The following is a 16,906-nucleotide window of genomic DNA, read 5'->3' as shown; positions in this document are numbered from 1 at the left end:
TAAGAACACCACTCAGTGTCCTGAACTCCAATGAATAAAGTCCTAACCTGCTCAACCTCTCTCTTTAACTCAGTCCCTTGGGTCCCAGAACCACCCTTTCTACTCTATTCGGCTTAAAAGGATCATTTCTGTAGCTATTATGAGGGCTGGTAGTTTAACTGCTGTTGCCTGGTTGGTTAGCTTGGTGAGGAAATGGAAGAAACCTAACCTTATATCTAATTGGTGTGAGAAGGGGATCAAAGCTCGGTCCTTTGTGGACCCTAAAGTCTCAGGCTAATGGATTTTACCAAGGATCACAAGGATGAAGCCATTGGTAAATACAAGAAATTCTGCAGATGCTGCAAATCCAAAGGATCATGCACAAAATGCTGGAGAATCTATGGAAATGAACAAACAGTTGATGCTTCAGGCTTTTTTGTGCCTTAAGGGTATTGGCCTGAAACATCAAATGTTTATTTCTGTAGATACTTCCTGACCTGAGCTCCTCCAGCATTTTGTGTTTGTTGCTCTGAATTTCCAGCAAATGCAGAATCATTTGTTTATATCTAGCTTAGAACCTGTGATGGTCTGCAAGTTACAAAGTTGGCTCAGTGGATTACATATCTGATGGGACCTACCTAGACTATCCACCGTTAAGTTGTATTTCTCCATGTCCATGTTTACCACAGCCATCTCTATGGAAATCTCCAGAGAATTCATCAGGAGCGAGGCAGCATCTGTGCGTTGACCCTCCTCCATTTTCTCCCACTCGTTGTCTTCTGTGATCTGGTTGATTCTACCTAACACATTCTGTAAGAAAGAAGAAGCTGGGCATAAGCTGAAACTGGTTCAGCACACACGAGAAACTAAGGGAACTCAGCTGATTATGGCTTTGGTGTGGAACACACTGAATAACTGGAGAAACTGCAGAAGAACAAGACCACTGTGAATGTTTTCCTCACTCTGCACTATCACACAGGCTGAATATGCACCGATCTCACGCTGGATTATAACATAAGAACATAAGAAATAGGAGCAAGAGTAGGCCATCTGGCCTGTCAAGCCTGCTCTGCCATTCAATAAGATCATGGTTGTTCTGACCCTTGACTCATCTCCATCTACCTTCTTTTTCTCCATAACCCATAATTCCCCTACTATGCAAAAATCTATCCAACCTGGTCTTAAATATATTTACTATTAAATATATCCAAAGGCAGCTGGAGTAGTGGAGGGTGCTCAACCCAGAAATTACAGGTTATTTGAGTATCCAAGTAGCAGGAATGGAGTGTGAGGGGTCAGTGACAATGAGTTGGCTCAAAAGTTGATTGACCAGTCCTGTCACTATATTCTGATCCAGAGCTTCTGCCTTTTGACAACTCCATGAATTCAAGGTGTCCCAGCATTCAGTCAAGGAGCCCTCCAGCTGGCACCAGGCACAGCAACCCAACAATCAGTAATGGACATGACAGAGAATCTTCTACCTTGGACATCGTGTGTTAGGAAAGCTACTATGGACTTGGAGATATCCAGTATGGTCTTATCAATATAAGAGGTTAAATTATAATTACACAAGGGGTTGCATTAATGAAGATTTGATGGACTAGGCATGATCTGATACAGTGTCACACTGTTGGTTTTGGTGAGGATCGTGTGTAGTTATGGAACTGTTACTTTAAAATCAGATGGCAGGCCAAAATAACGCATCCAGTGCAAGGTCATTTATTGTACGCCCGAGGTTAAAAAAAATTAGACAAAGAAATGCAAAAATATTCAAGAGCAAATGTGGCAAAAATGGCAAAAGAGAAAATAATGATATGTACCATCAGACCTTTAGGGCTACATCTCTAAAACATCAGACTGAACCTGCACAATCCCCTCCACACTATACACTAAAATGGACCTTTAAGTAAGGATCTCCTTATACTAGGAGAAGAGCCATAATTCATTCTTTGTAATGCAGGGGAGTTGTCACCATTAGCTGGAAAATTATCCAAAATAAAATAAATAAAAGAGAAATACACATCCCTCTTCAAAATCACCACTGTTTGCAAATAGATTTATTACAATGAGATCACAATGGCACTGATCAACAAATCAATCAATAACTAAATATTTTCCTAGAGCAAGAACTCTCCCCTCTCTCCCAACATGAACTCTTCCACTGAGCCAACACTGAGCATGCGCAACCACAAACAAGTTGGGTCACCTCCCTGAAACAGGAAGCAGCAATAAACCGAACGAGTCAGAGAATTCCATTGTCCTGAAGTGTACTAGAACAAACAAAAACAGTTTATGCTGCGTGTTAGTCCAATATATGCACCCAATAAGCATAACGTCAGCACTGAGAATTACCGGACTACCGGGGGTGGAAGAAATTACTTGTGGCATACCCCGCTTTGTCACATATGGGCTACCAAGATGCTTGGTGGAACAAGTGGAATAGCTCTGGAGAATCAGGGGCGAGAATATAAGAGCAGAATTAGGCCATTTGGCCCATCAAGTCTGTCTCTGCTTCATTATTTCATCATGACTGATCTATTTTCACACACAGCCCCAATCTCCTGCCTTTTCCCCATATCTCTTCATGCCCTGACTAAATCAAGAGTCTATTAACCTCTACATTAAATATACCCAACGATTTTGCCTCCACAGCTGTCTGTGGCAACGAATTCCACAGATTCACCACTCATTGTCTAAAAAATTCCTCATCTCCATTCAAAATGGATGACCCTCTTTTATCAGGCTGTATCCTCTGGTCTTAGACTTCCTCACCATAGGAAACATCCTCTCTGCATCACTCTATCAATGCCTATGACCATCCAATAGGTTTCAATGAGGCTACCTCTCATTCTTCTGAATTCCAGGGAGTTGAGGCCCAGAGCCATCAAATGCTCCTCATCTAGTAAGTTTTTTAATCCTGGAATCAATTTCCTGAAGCTTCTTTGAAGCCTCTCCAATGTCAGCACATCCCTTCTAATATAGAGCTCGAAGGGGGCATGAGAAGGCCTTGGCAGTAGGATTAAGTAGAACCCCAAGGCATATGTGAATAATAGGAGGATGACGAGAATGAAGGTGGGACCACTAAAGGATAAAGGGGGCAACATGTGCCTGGAGGCGGAGGAGGTTGGGGAGGTCCTAAATGAATACTTTGCTTCAGTATTCACAAGTGAAAAGGATCTTGATCAGGATGAGGTCAAAGTAGAGCGGGCCTGTGTGCTGGACAATGTGGAGATTAGGGAAGAAGAAGTGCTAGATCTTCTCAAAAACATTAAGATTGATAAATCCCCAGGGCTGGATATGATACACCCCAGGGAATTGAGAGAAGAGATCGCAGGAGAATTAGCCATGATCTCTGAATCCTCTTTGGCTGCAGAGGAAGTGCCGGAGGACTGGAGAATGGCAAATGTAGTTCCCTTGTTTAAAAAAGGTAATAGGGAGAAACCTGGGAACTATATACTGGTGAGTCTTACGTCAGTGGTATGCAAACTACTGGAAAGGATTCTTAAGGATAGGATCTATGAGCATTTGGAGAAGTACGGTCTACTCATGGGTAGACAACATGGCTTTGTGAAGGGAAGATCATGCCTCATGAGCCTGATTGAGTTTTTTGAGGAGGTAACAAAAGAAATTGATGAGGGTAGGGCAGTGGATGTGGTCTACATGGACTTTAGCAAAGCATTTGACAAGGTCTCTCATGAGAGACTCATCCAGAAAGTCATGAGGCATGGGGTAGGTGGAACCTTGGCTGTTTAGATAAAAAATTGGCTTAATGGAAGAAAGCAGAGGGTAGTTGTGGAAGGGAAGTATTCTGCCTGGAGGTCGGTGACTAGTGGAGTGCCGCAGGGATCTGTCCTGAGATCCCTGCTATTTGTGATTTTTATAAATGACCTGGATGTAGAGATGGAAGGATGGGTGAGTAAGTCTGCGGATGACATGAAGATTGGAGGAGTTGTGGATGGAACTATAGGTGGTCGAAGGTTACAAGAGGATACAGACAGGCTGCAGAGTTGGGCAGAAAAATGGCAGATGGAGTTCAATCCGGACAAGTGTGAGGTGATGCATTTTGGAAGGACAAACCAGAAGACCGTGTATAGGATTAATGGTCAGTTACTTAAGAGTGTGGATGAAAAAGGGACTTTGGGGGTTCAAATCCATACATCCCTCAAGGTCACTGCACAGGTTGATAGGGTGGTTAAGAAGGCTTATGGGATGCTGGGCTTCATTAACAGGGGGACTGAGTTCAAGAGTAGAGAGGTCATGTTGCAACTCTACAAACCTCTGGTGAGACCACACTTAGAGTATTGTGTTCAGTTCTGGTCACCACATTATAGAAAGGATGTGGAAGCTATAGAGAGGGTGCAGAGGAGATTTACCAGGATGTTGCCTGGATTGGAGAACAAGTCATATGAAGCAAGGTTAGCAGAGCTGGGACTTTTTTCTTTGGAGCGCAGAAGAATGAGAGGGGACTTGATAGAGGTCTACAAGATTATGAGAGGCATAGATAGGGTGGATAGTCAGTAACTGTTTCCCAGGGCAAACACCAGAGGGCATAGGTACAAAATTATGGGAGGGAAGTTTAGGGGGTCATTAGGGGTAAGTTTTTACACAGAGGGTTGTGAGTGCCTGGAATGACTTGCCAGGGATGGCGGTGGAGGCTAAAACATTAGGGGTATTTAAGAGCCTCTTGGGCAGGCACATGGATGAAAGAAAAATGGAGGGTTATGGGGTAGTGTGGATTTAGTACTTTTTTTTAAGGATTATATGGGTCAGCACAACATGGAGAGCTGAAGGGTCTGTACTGTGCTGTAGTGTTCTATGGTTCTATAAGGGGCCTAAACCATACTCCAAGTGAGACCTCACTACTGCTTTACAAATGTTCAACATTACATCCTTGCTTTTGTATTCTGGTCTTCTCAAAATTAATGCTAATATTGCATTTGCCTTCCTCACCACCAATCTAACCTACAAACTAACCTTTAGGAAATCCTGCATGAGGACTCCCAAGTTCCTTTGCATCTCATATTTTTGAATTTTCTCTCCATTTCAAAAGTAGCGTACACTTTTTTCCTTCTGCCAAGGTGCATGATCATTCACTTCCTACACTGTATACCATCTATGTCTTTGCCCATTTTCTGAATCAGTCTGTCCTTCTGTAGCTTCTTTGCTTTTTCAAAGGTATCTGACTTTCCTCCTATCTTCATATCTTCTGCAAACATGGCCACAAAGCCATTAACTCCATCATCAAAATCATTGACATATAAAGTAAAAAGAAGTGGTCCCTGCACTGACTAACAAGACTAACTGCCCTGTGGTTTCTTGCATCTGTCTCACTTCTTGAAGAGTGGAGTAACATCTATAATTTTTCAGTCTTCTGCAATCATTCCAGAATCAACTGATTCATAAAAGATTATTACTATTGCCTCCACAAGCTCTTGAGCCACTGCCTTCAGAACCTTGGGGTGTAGACCATCTAGTCCATGTGACTTATCTACTTTCAGACCTTTCAGTTTCCCAAGAACCTTTTCCCTAGTAATGAAAACTTCAAGCTCTTCTGCTCCCTGACACTCACAAACTTCTGCCATACTGCTAGTGTTTTCCACAGCGAAGACTGAAGCAAAATACTTATTCAGTTCATCCACCATTTCCTTCCAGCAGTCCAATATCTACTCTCACCTCTCTTATACTTGTTTTGCATCTGAAGAAACTTTTGGTATCTTCTTTAATATATTATGGGCTAGCTTATCTTCATATTCCCTCTTTTCTTCCTTTATGACTTTTTAAGTTGCCTTCTGCTGGATTTTAAAAACTTCCCAATCTACTACCTTCCCAATACTTTTTGCTCCATTATTTGCCCATCTCTTTGGATTTTATGTTGCCATTCTTAGCTATAGTTGCAACATTCTGCCTTTAGATTACTTCTTCTTTGATGTATGTCCTGCGCCTACCAAATTGCCCTCAGAAATTCCAGCCATTACTGTTCCACTGGCATCCCTGTTAGTGTTCCATTCCAATCAATTTTGGCCAGGTCCTCTCTCATGCCTCTGTACTCAATCCCTTTACTCCACTGTAATTTGACATTAGCTTCTCCTTCTCAAATTTCAGGGTGAATTCTACCATGTTATGATCACCAGCACCTAAGAGTTGCTTTATCTTAACTCCCCAGTCAATTTTGGTTCATTTCACAATTTATAATAGCTGATCCTCTCGTGGGCTCAACCATGAGCTGCACTAAAAAGCCATCTCAAAGACATTCGAAAAATTACCCTCTCTTGGGATCCAGTACCATTCTGATTTTCTCAATCTATCTGCATATTGAAATGTCCTGTGACTATCATAACATTGCCATTTTGACATGCATTTTCTATTTCCCATTGTAATTTGTAGACCACAACTTTACCACTGTTTGGGGGTCTGTATACATCCAGGTCTTTTTACACTTGCAGTTTCTTAGCTTTACCCACAACAATTCTACACCTTCCAATCCTACAACACCTCTTTCGAATGATTTGATTTCACTTTCCTTTTTTGCCAACAGACCTTCCCCCTCTGCCTACCTGCCTGCCCTTTCAACGTGTTGTGTGTCCTTGGACGTTAAGCCCGCAACTATAATCTTTCAGCCACAATTCAGTGATGCCCATAATGCCATACATGTCAATCTGTTACGGTTCTAGAAGTTCATCTAGGGCATGTCTTCAAATATAACAACTTCAGTCCTGTATTCACCCTGTACGATTTTATCCACCTTTTACATTGTAACTTATCCTGTTGACTACAATTTTCCCTTATCATCAGCCTCTTCTTGCTATCTGGCTCACTACACATCACTTCTGTTTGTAAATTTCCCCCATCCTCAGTTCCCATCCAATCACATTCGGAATCCTCTTCATAGAGCTGATAGGGTTTGGGTCAGGAGCAACATTTAAATCTGAGACTTTTGTAACTCTAAGTGTTAAGGCACACTGGATAAGGACAAATCTCAGAGATCAGCCAGGATCTTATTGGAAGATAGAATGGAATAGCTTCCTCTTCTTCCTGTGATCCTGCTCCATTGTGGGAAAGAAACCGAGTGAAGGGTGGTAAATGAAAGAAACAGTAGTTTTAGCAGGGGGTTGATTAACCAGAACAGCCAAGGACAGGCTTTTGTCTAACTCACCGGCAGAAATAGATTACTGGAGCCATTCCTCTTGTAATTGTTGCAATTCTTATTGATAAAGGAGGACAAATTATAGAGAGCAGGAAATGCCACACTGTAATTTACGCTTTGATTATTCTGTGAAAGAAATGTAAAAAAAGGATTTATAAGATTAAGTATATTATAGATTGTTGCTGCTGAGGTAGCTGTGGTTTAGATGTCCACTGAGAGGACATTTTCATTCCATCCTTTAAAAAGTCTTTGCAAGGCAAACTGGGGAAAGACTTAAAGAAGCCAAGACAAAGGTGACAAGTTACACTTGAACACTGGGATTGGCCAGTTGTTTCTGTGTATTAGAGAGGAGGGGGAGGGAGAGGGGAAGAGGGGTTGTGCAAAGGCTTAAGGTGAAAGGGGGAAAGAGGTGAAGGAAGGGCCAGAGAGATACAAAAATACAGACACTTGAGGTTGTTTGCATGGAGTTTGCCCATTCTCCCTGTGACCATAGGAATTTTCTTCCAAATTCTTTGGTCCCCACCACAGCTCAAAGATAGGCAGGTTGTAAGGTTAATTTTCAAGAAGTTTTTTGAAATCTAGACATGGTATTTATATATATCATTTCCTGTCAATATGTCATTAGCTTGGCTCAACATCAATCAGCAATTCAGTGCAGATTTTACAGTTTATTTGCCATCGAGAATGTATGCTATGTGCAATTTGAATGAGCTGGTTAATCACCTGAAGTCCTATTGACAGAAGCTAATCCACTGTAAATACCTGGCTTGGTAATAGGAGACAAACACGAGGAAATCTGCAGATGCTGGAAATTCAAGCAACACACACAAAATGCTGGTGGAACGCAGCAGGCCAGGCAGCATCTATAGGGAGAAACACTGTCAATGTTTCGGGCCGAGACCCTTCATCAGGACTAACTGAAGGGAAAGATAGTAAGAGGGGGAAGGGGAGGGGAAAATACAAAATGATAGGAGAAGACCAGAGGGGGTGGGGTGAAGCTGAGAGCCAGAAAGGTGATAGGCAAAAGGGATACAGAGCTGGAGAAGGGAAAGGATCATGGGATGGGAGGCCTAGGGAGAAAGAAAGGGAGAGGGGAGCACCAGAGGGAGATGGAGAACAGACAGAATGATGGGCAGAGAGAGAGAGAGAAAAAAGGAGGGGATGGGGTAAATATATCAGGGATGGGGTAAGAAGGGGAAGAAGGGCATTAACGGAAGTTAGAGAAGTCAATATTCATGCCATCAGGTTTGAGGCTACCCAGCTGGTATATAAGGTGTTGTTCTTCCAACCTGAGTATGGCTTCATCTTGACAGTAGAGGAGGCCATGGATAGACATATCAGAATGGGAAAGGGACGTGGAATTAAAATGTGTGGCCACCGGGAGATCCTGCTTTCTCTGGTGGACAGAGCGTAGGTGCTCAGCGAAACGGTCTCCCAGTCTGCATCGGGTCTCACCGTATATAAAAGGCCACACCGGGAGCACCGGACACAGTATACCACACCAGCCGACTCACAGGTGAAGTGTCGCCTCACCTGGAAGGACTGTCTGGGGCCCTAAATGGTGGTGAGGGAGGAAGTGTAAGGGCAGGTGTAGCACTTGTTCTGCTTACAAGGATAAGTGCCAGGAGGGAGATCGGTGGGAAGGGATGGGGGGGACGAATGGACAAGGGAGTCGTGTAGGGAGCAATCCTTGCAGAAAGCAGAAAGAGGTGGGGAGGGAAAGATGTGCTTGGTAGTGGGATCCCGTTGGAGGTGGCAGAAGTTATGGAGAATTATATGTTGGACCCGGAGGCTGGTGGGGTGGTAGGTGAGGACAAGGAGAACCATATCCTGAGTGAGGTGGTGGGTGGATGGGGTGAGGGCAGATGTACGGGAAATGGGAAAGATGCGTTTGAGAGCAGAGTTGATGGTGGAAGAAGGGAAGCCCCTTTGTTTAAAAAAGGAAGACATCTCCTTCATCCTGGAATGAAAAGCCACATCCTGAGAGCAGATGCGGCGGAGACGGAGGAATTACGGAAGGGGACAGCATTTTTGCAAGAGACAGGGTGAGAAGAGGAATAGTCCAGGTAGCTGTGAGAGTCTGTAGGCTTGTAGTAGATATCAGTAGATAAGCCATCTCCAGAGATAGAGACAGAAAGATCAAGAAAAGGGAGGGAGGTGTCAGAAATGGACCAGGTAACTTTGAGGGCAGGGTGAAAGTTGGAGGCAAAGGTAATGAAGTTAATGAGCTCAGCATGCGTGCAGGAGGCAGCGCCAATGCAGTTGTCAATGTAGCGAAAGAAAAGAGGGGGACGGATACCCATATAGGCTTGGAACATGGACTGTTCCACAAAGCCAACAAAAAGGCAGGCATAACTGGGACTCATACGGGTGCCCAAGGCTACACCCTTGGTCTGGAGGAAGTGGGAGGAGCCAAAGGAGAAATTATTGAGAGTAAGAACTAATTCTGCTAGATGGAGGAGTGTGGTGGTAGAGGGAAATTGGTTAGGTCTGGAATCCAAAAAGAAGCGGAGAGCTTTGAGACCTTCCTTGTGGGGGATGGAGGTATATAGGGACTGGACGGCCATGGTGAAAATAAGGCAGTGGGGGCCAGGGAACTTAAAATCATTGAAAAAATTCAAAGTGTGAGAAATGTCACGAACATAGGTGGGAAGGGATTGAACAAGGGGGGATAAAACAGTGTCAAGGTATGCAGAAATGAGTTCGGTGGGACAGGAGCAAGCTGAAACAATGGGTCTACCTGGACAGACAGGTTTGTGGATCTTGAGTTGGAGGTAGAAACGGGAAGTGCGGGGTGTGGGAACTATGAGGTTGGTGACAGTGGATGGGAGATCCCCAGAGCTGATAAGGTTGGTGATGGTATAGGGGATAGTGGCCTGGTGCTGGAGGCAAAGGTCAGAGTCATAGAACACTACAGCACAGAAACAGGCCCTTTGGCTTATCTAGTCCGTGCCAAACTGTTCTTTCTCATCCCATTGACCTGCACCTGGAATATAGCCCTTTTTTCCATGTACCTAAGCAAATATTCCTTAAATGTTGAAATCAAATTTCCATCCACCTTTTCTGCTAGCAGCTTATTCTGCACTCTCACCACTGAGTGAAGATCGCCCTCATGTATCCCTTAAATATTTCACCTTTCAACTTTAATCCGTGATCTCTAGTTCTAGTCTCACCCAACCTCGATAGAAAAAGTCTGCATGCATTTTCCCTATCTACACCCCTCAATTTTGTATACCTGTAGCAAATATCCTCTCATTCTGATATGCTTTCAGGAATAAAGACATAATCCGTTCAACCTTTCCCTAATTTAGGTCCTCACGTTATGATAACATTCTTGTAAATTTTCTCCAGTAACCCAGTGATCAGGAACAAGCATGACAGAGTCTTCTACCTTGAACACTATGTGTTAAGAAAGTTGCTATGGACCTGGAGATGTCCAATATGGTCTTACCAATATAAAACGGTATAAAAGGTTAAATTAGAATTACACAATGGGCTGCATTCATGGAGTTTGGATGGACTGGGCATGATATGATACAGGCTATCAAAATACTAGGTCAAACTATTAGACCAGATATTTGGCAGGTAGTCTCACTCCTGGAGACTCAAACAACAACACATACAAAATGCTGGTGGAACACAGCAGGCCAGGCAGCATCTATAGGGAGAAGCGCTGTCAACATTTCAGTCCGAAACCCTTCGTCAGGCCCTGTTAGCGCTTCTCCCTATAGATGCTGCCTGGCCTGCTGTGTTCCACCAGCATTTTGTGTGTGTTGTTGTTTGAATTTCCAGCATCTGCAGATTTCCTCGTGTTTACCCTGGAGACTCAGATAGGTTACATGTGCAAACATGGATTCAGTTCTGTTAGGAGTTAAAAACTGAACCCCCTCTCCACACACATGCTGATCCAGATTCAGAAACCTCTCCACAATGAGGCTGGGACAGGAGTTAATTTAAATCTAAGACAATGTTGTTAATTGTAAGAATTAAAGGCACATAGGACAAGGATACGAGTCATAGATCAGCCATGATCTTGGAAGATGCACAGAATAGCTTCCTCTTCCTGTGCAGGACCCAACTCTGTGTTCCTGATCCATCCTGGGTAAGAGCTTGAGGAGAGGATGGCAATTGAAGGAAACTGTAGTGTGAGCTGGGGTTGATTAATCTAGGCATTTGGAGAGACATCATGGATTAGACTAGTCAGCATGGCTTGGTGTGTGGGAGGTCATAAGAACATGTCTTACAAACTTGACTGCTTTTTTGTTGAGGTGACCAAGAAGGTTGAAAACAGAATCAGATTTATTATCACCGGCATGTGATGTGAAATTTGAGGAAGCAGTTCAATGCAATACATAATCTAGCAGAGAGAGAGAGAGAGAGAGAGAAATAATAAATAAATAAAATAAAACATTATAATTAATAAACAAGTAAATCAATTATGTATATTGAATAGATTTTTAAAAATGTGCAAAAATAGAAATACTGTATATTTGAAAAGTGAGGTAGTGTCCAAAGCTTCAATGTTCATTTAGGAATCGGATGGCAGAGGGGAAGAAGCTGTTACTGAATCGCTGAGTGTGTGCCTTCAGGCTTCTGTATCTCCTATCTGATGGTAAAAGGGAGAAAAGGGCATTCCCTGGGTGCTGGAGGTCCTTGATAATGGATGCTACCTTTGTAGACACCACTCCCTAAAGATTGTAGGCTAGTGTCCAAGATGGAGCTGACTAGATTTAGAACCTTCTGCAGCTTCTTTCAGTCCTGTGCAATAGCCCCTCCATACTTGGATAAGGCTTTTGTTAAAGTTCCACATGCTAGACTGTTTTGGAATGTTAGATTGCATGGGATCCAGTGTGAGCTGGTTATTGGATATACAATCAGCTTGAAGGTAGAAAGCAGGTGATTTTAGAAAGTTGTTCTTGGACCGGAGGCTGTGGCAAGTGGTGCCTCAGGAGTTGGTGCTGAGCCCAGAGCTATCTGTCATTAGAAACATAGAAAACCTACAGCACAATACAGACCCTTCGGCCCACAAAGCTGTGCTGAGCATGTCCTTAGCTTAGAAATTACCTAGGGTTACCCATAGCTCGATATGTGGCATATGAAGTGTGATTACCTCAGATAAGTGCAAACTGATGTATCTTAGTCAGTTCATACACAGATGTGATATGGCACATAGTGAACAAACATACACAGATGCACAGTGAATGACAGGACCCTGGGTACTTTGCAGAATGTAGAGATCAAGAGGAACAGGTGCATGTAGCTCCCTGGCAGTTAAGATACAATGTGGTGAAGAAGGTGTATGGAACACTTGCTTTCATCAGAAGGGCACCAAGTACAAGAGTTGGGGTATCATGTTACAGTCATACAAGACATTGGCATGACTGTGCCTGGGATATCACATGCAATTCTGGTTGTCATACAATACCAAAAATGTGATTCAACTGATGAAGGTGCAGATAAGTTACATAGAAAGAAACATAGAAAAAACTACAGCACAGATCAGGCACTACTGCCCACAAAGCTGTACTGAACATGTCCTTTCCTTAGAAATGACTTAGGGTTACCGATAGTCCTCTATTTTTCAGAGCTCCATGTACCTGTCTAAGAGTCTTTTAAAGGAATCTATCGTACCCCTCTCCACCACTGTCGCAGGCAGCCCATTCCACGCACTCACCAATCTCTGTGTAAAAAATTTAACCCTGACATCTCCTCTGTTCCTACTTCCAAGCACTGTAAAACTGTGGCTTCTCATGCTAGCCATTCCAACCCTGGGAAAAAGCCTCTAACTATCCACACAATCAGTGCTCTCATCATCTTATACACCTCTATTTGGTCACCTCTCATCCTCCGCGCTCCAAAGTGAAAAGGCTGAGTTCACTCAACCTATTCTCGTAAGACATGTTCCCCAATCCAGGCAACATCCTTGTAAATCTTCTCTGCACTCTTTCTATGGTTTCCACATCCTTCCTATAGTGAGGCAACCAGAAATAAGCACAGTACTCCAAGTGGGGTCTGACCAGGGACCTATATAGCTGCAACATTACCTCTCGGTTCCTAAACAGTCCCATGATTGATGAAGGCTGGGTTGAACTCCATCTGCCACTTCTCAGCCCAGTATTGCATCCTATGAATGTCTTGCTGTAACCTCTGACAGCCCTCCACACTATCCACAACACCCCCAACCTTTATGTCATCAGCAAATTTACTCACCCATCCCTCCACTTCTTCATCCAGGTCATTTATAAAAATCACGAAGAGTAGGGGTCCCAGAACAGATCCCTGAGGCACACCACTGGTGACCGACCTCCATGCAGAATATGACCCATCTACAATCACTCTTTGCCTCTGTGGGCAAGCCAGTTCTGGATCCACAAAGTAATGTCCCCTTGAATCCTATGCCTCCTTCCTTTCTCAATAAGTCTTGCAAGGGGTACCTTATCAAATGCTTTGCTGAAATCCATACACTACATCTACTGCTCTACTTTCATCAATGTGTTTAGTCACATCTTCAAAAAATTCAAACAGACTTGGAAGGCAGGACCTGCCCTTGACAAAGCCATGCTGACTATTCCTAATCATATTAGGCCTCTCCAAATGTTCAAGTCTTGCCTCTCAGGATCTTCTTCATCAACTTACCAACCACTGAAGTAAGACTCACTGGTCTATAATTTTCTGGGCTATCTCTACTCCCTTTCTTGAATAATGGGACAACACCCACAACCCTCCAATCCTCCGGAACCTTGCCTGTTCCCATTGATAATGCAAAGATCATCGCTAGAGGCTCAGCAATCTCCTCCCTTGTCTCCCACAGTAGCCTGGGGTATATCTTGTCCAGTCCCGGTGACTTATCCAACTTGATGCTTTCCAAAAGCTCCAGCATATCCTTTTTCTTAATACCTACACGCTCAAGCTTTTCAGTCCACTGTAAGTCAATCGCCAAGATCCTTTTCCACAATGAATACTGAAGCAAAGTATTCATTAAATATTTCTGCTATCTCTTCCAGTTCCATACACACTTTTCACTGTCACACTTGATTTTGTCCTATTCTCTCACATCTTGTCCTCTTATTTTTCACATACCTGTAGAATGCCTTGGGGTTTTCCTTAATCCTGTCCACCAAGGCCTTCTCATGGACCCTTTTGGTTCTCCTAATTTCTTTCTTAATCTACTTCCTGCAAGCCTTATAATCTTCTAGACTTATATCATTACCTAGCTTTTTGAACCTTTTGTAAGCTCTTCTTTTCTTGTCTAGATTTACAACATCCTTTGTACACCATGGTTCCTGTAGACTATCATCCTTTCTCTGTCTCATTGGAACATACCTATGAAGAACTCCATGCAAATATCCCCTGAACATTTGCCAAATTTCTTCCGTACATTTTCCTGAGAACATCTGTTCCCAATTTATGCTTCCATGTTCCTGATAGCCTCATATATCCCCTTACTCCAATTAAATACTTTCCTAACTTGTCTGTTCCTCCAATGCTATTGTAAAGAAGATAGAATTGTGATCACTGACTTTAAAATGCTCTCTCACTGAGGGATCTTACACCTGACCAGGTTCATTTCCCAATACCAGATCAAGTACAGCCTCTCCGCTTGTAGGCTTGTCTACATATTGTGTCAAGAAACCGTCCTGAACACACCTAACAAACTCCACCCTATCTAACCCCCTCACTCAAGGGACATGCCAATCAATATTTGGGAAATTAAAATCTCCCGCCATGACAACCCTGTTATTATTACACCTTTCCAGAATCTGTCACCCTATCTGCTACTCAATGTCCCTGTTACTATTGGTTGGTTTATAAAAAACAACCAGTAGAGTTATTGACCCCTTCCTGTTCCTAACTTCTACCCACAGAGACTTTGTAGATAATCCCTCCATGTCTTTCTCCTTTTCTGCAGCCGTGACACTATCTCTGATCAGCACTACCATGCCCCCACCTCTTTTACCTCCCTCCCTGTCTTTTCTGAAATATCTAAAGCCTGGCATTCAAAGTAACCATTCCTGTCCCTGAGCCCTCCAAGACTCTGTAATGTTCACAACATCATAGAGTCAACAATTTAGATAATAATGTATAGGTGTGCGTTTGTAAATTTACAGTTTCTAAAATAGGTGGATAAAAGAAAGAGACAACTTTCAGGCAGTAAAATCTCAACATAGAAAGAATTGGAAGAGAGCAGGGCATCAGTCACAAGGAGCTGAGGGGACTTCTGTGTGCTAACATTTCCAGGAGTCAGTTTGAGAGTGATCGGGAACTACTGTTATGTGGTGAGAGTCAGGATCATTGATGGAAAACTGCTGTCCAGCTAACAGACACAAGTCAATGATGGTCAAAGGTCTCAAAGTTAACTTTCAGGGCTTTTAGATTATGTTGGTGTTTATCCTAGCATAGAAAGGTGAGCAATATTAAACCTGAGCTACCTGTTGCTGAGAACAGATTTATTGCATGAGAATGTTTGTTTTCTTAATCAAATAACTAATAAGAATAAGGCACTGGTTGTGAAGTTACCACAGCTGAACCATTATTAACAGGTACCAGGAATAATTTAACTCTGTCAGGAACAATTGGGAAAGTGAAAAATATTGTTGTTTATTTTAGGGGATTCAAATACAAAAGCTGAGAATCTACTTCTCTACTAAGACCACATCTAGAATATTACACTGCATTCCTTATTCAAGGTTAATACATTTGGACTTCACATCCACAGATCTCTCAAAGTTTCTGCACAAGTTAAGAAGTGTGGTTAAGTAGGTCTCTGAGGAGGAATTTCACTACTAGTTGAGTTGCTAGGTGGTCTGCTGTTGTGTCTGCAGGAGTTTAAAAAAGTGAAAGGGGAAATGACTGAAGTGTGGATTTGTGGGACTTTTGGCAGGGTGGATGTTGAGAGGAAGATAGCTTTTAGAACATAGAACAGTACAAACAGTGCAGGCCAATGATATTGTGTCACCCTTTTAACCAGCTCTAAAATAAATCTAACTCTCAAACAGATCTCTAATTTTTTTTTATCCATGTGCTAACTTGGGATTCTTTTAAATGTAATTAATATATCTGCCTCTACAACCATATCTGACAGCATGTTACACACACCTATCACTCTCTTGAATGCGTTCTCACCTAGGCAGCATCCTGTTAAATCTCCTCTACAGAGGAGATTTCTGTGGTAAGCAGAACTGAACACAATACTCCAAGTCTGATCTAAACATAGTTTTATAGAGCTGCATCATTACCTTGTGGCTCTTGAACTTAATCCCCTCCTAATAACACCTTCTTCACCATATTATCAACTTGTGCAGTAACTTTGAGGGATCTATGGATGTGAATCTCAAAAGGGATTTTATAAGGCATTTGACTAGTCCCTCATAGGATACTCATCCAGAAGACCAAGATGCATGGGATCCATGGTGAATTGGCCATTTGGATTCAGAACTAGCTTGCCCATAAAATCACAAGTTAGCAGTGGAAAAGACTTATTCCAGTTGGAAGCCCGTCATTAGTGGTGTTCCACAGGTACTGGGACCTCTGCTGTTATTGATGTATACAAATTATCTGGATGAAAATGTTAATAGCTGGGTTAATAAGTTGGCAAATAACTTGAAGATTGGTGGTGTTGTCAATAGCACAGAAGATTGGAATAGGATATAGCAGGATATTGATTAGATGCAGACATAGGCAGAGTAATGGCAGATTGAGTTTAATCCAGCCAAATGAAGTACTGCACCTTGGTAGGTCAAATGAAAAAAGTCAGTACAATGTTAAGGGCAAAAACTTAATAGT

At 42.7% G+C, this 16,906-nt stretch overlaps 1 protein-coding gene across 1 annotated transcript in view; it reads right to left on the bottom strand.

The window, feature by feature from the left end:
• LOC132405843 (putative adhesion G protein-coupled receptor E4P) overlaps nt 1–16,906 on the bottom strand; it is a 67,260-nt gene that overhangs the window by 32,578 nt on the left and 17,776 nt on the right. The window contains exons 3-4 of the mRNA XM_059990834.1: nt 7,133–7,249; nt 618–789 (exon numbers count right to left, since the gene is read on the bottom strand). Coding sequence (XP_059846817.1) covers nt 618–789; nt 7,133–7,249 — 289 coding nt within the window. The remainder of the gene's footprint in view (nt 1–617; nt 790–7,132; nt 7,250–16,906) is intronic.

This window comes from Hypanus sabinus, chromosome 16 (genome assembly GCF_030144855.1).
Source record: "Hypanus sabinus isolate sHypSab1 chromosome 16, sHypSab1.hap1, whole genome shotgun sequence".
Lineage (NCBI taxonomy): Eukaryota > Metazoa > Chordata > Chondrichthyes > Myliobatiformes > Dasyatidae > Hypanus > Hypanus sabinus.
This window is presented reverse-complemented; position numbering and strand designations above follow the sequence as displayed.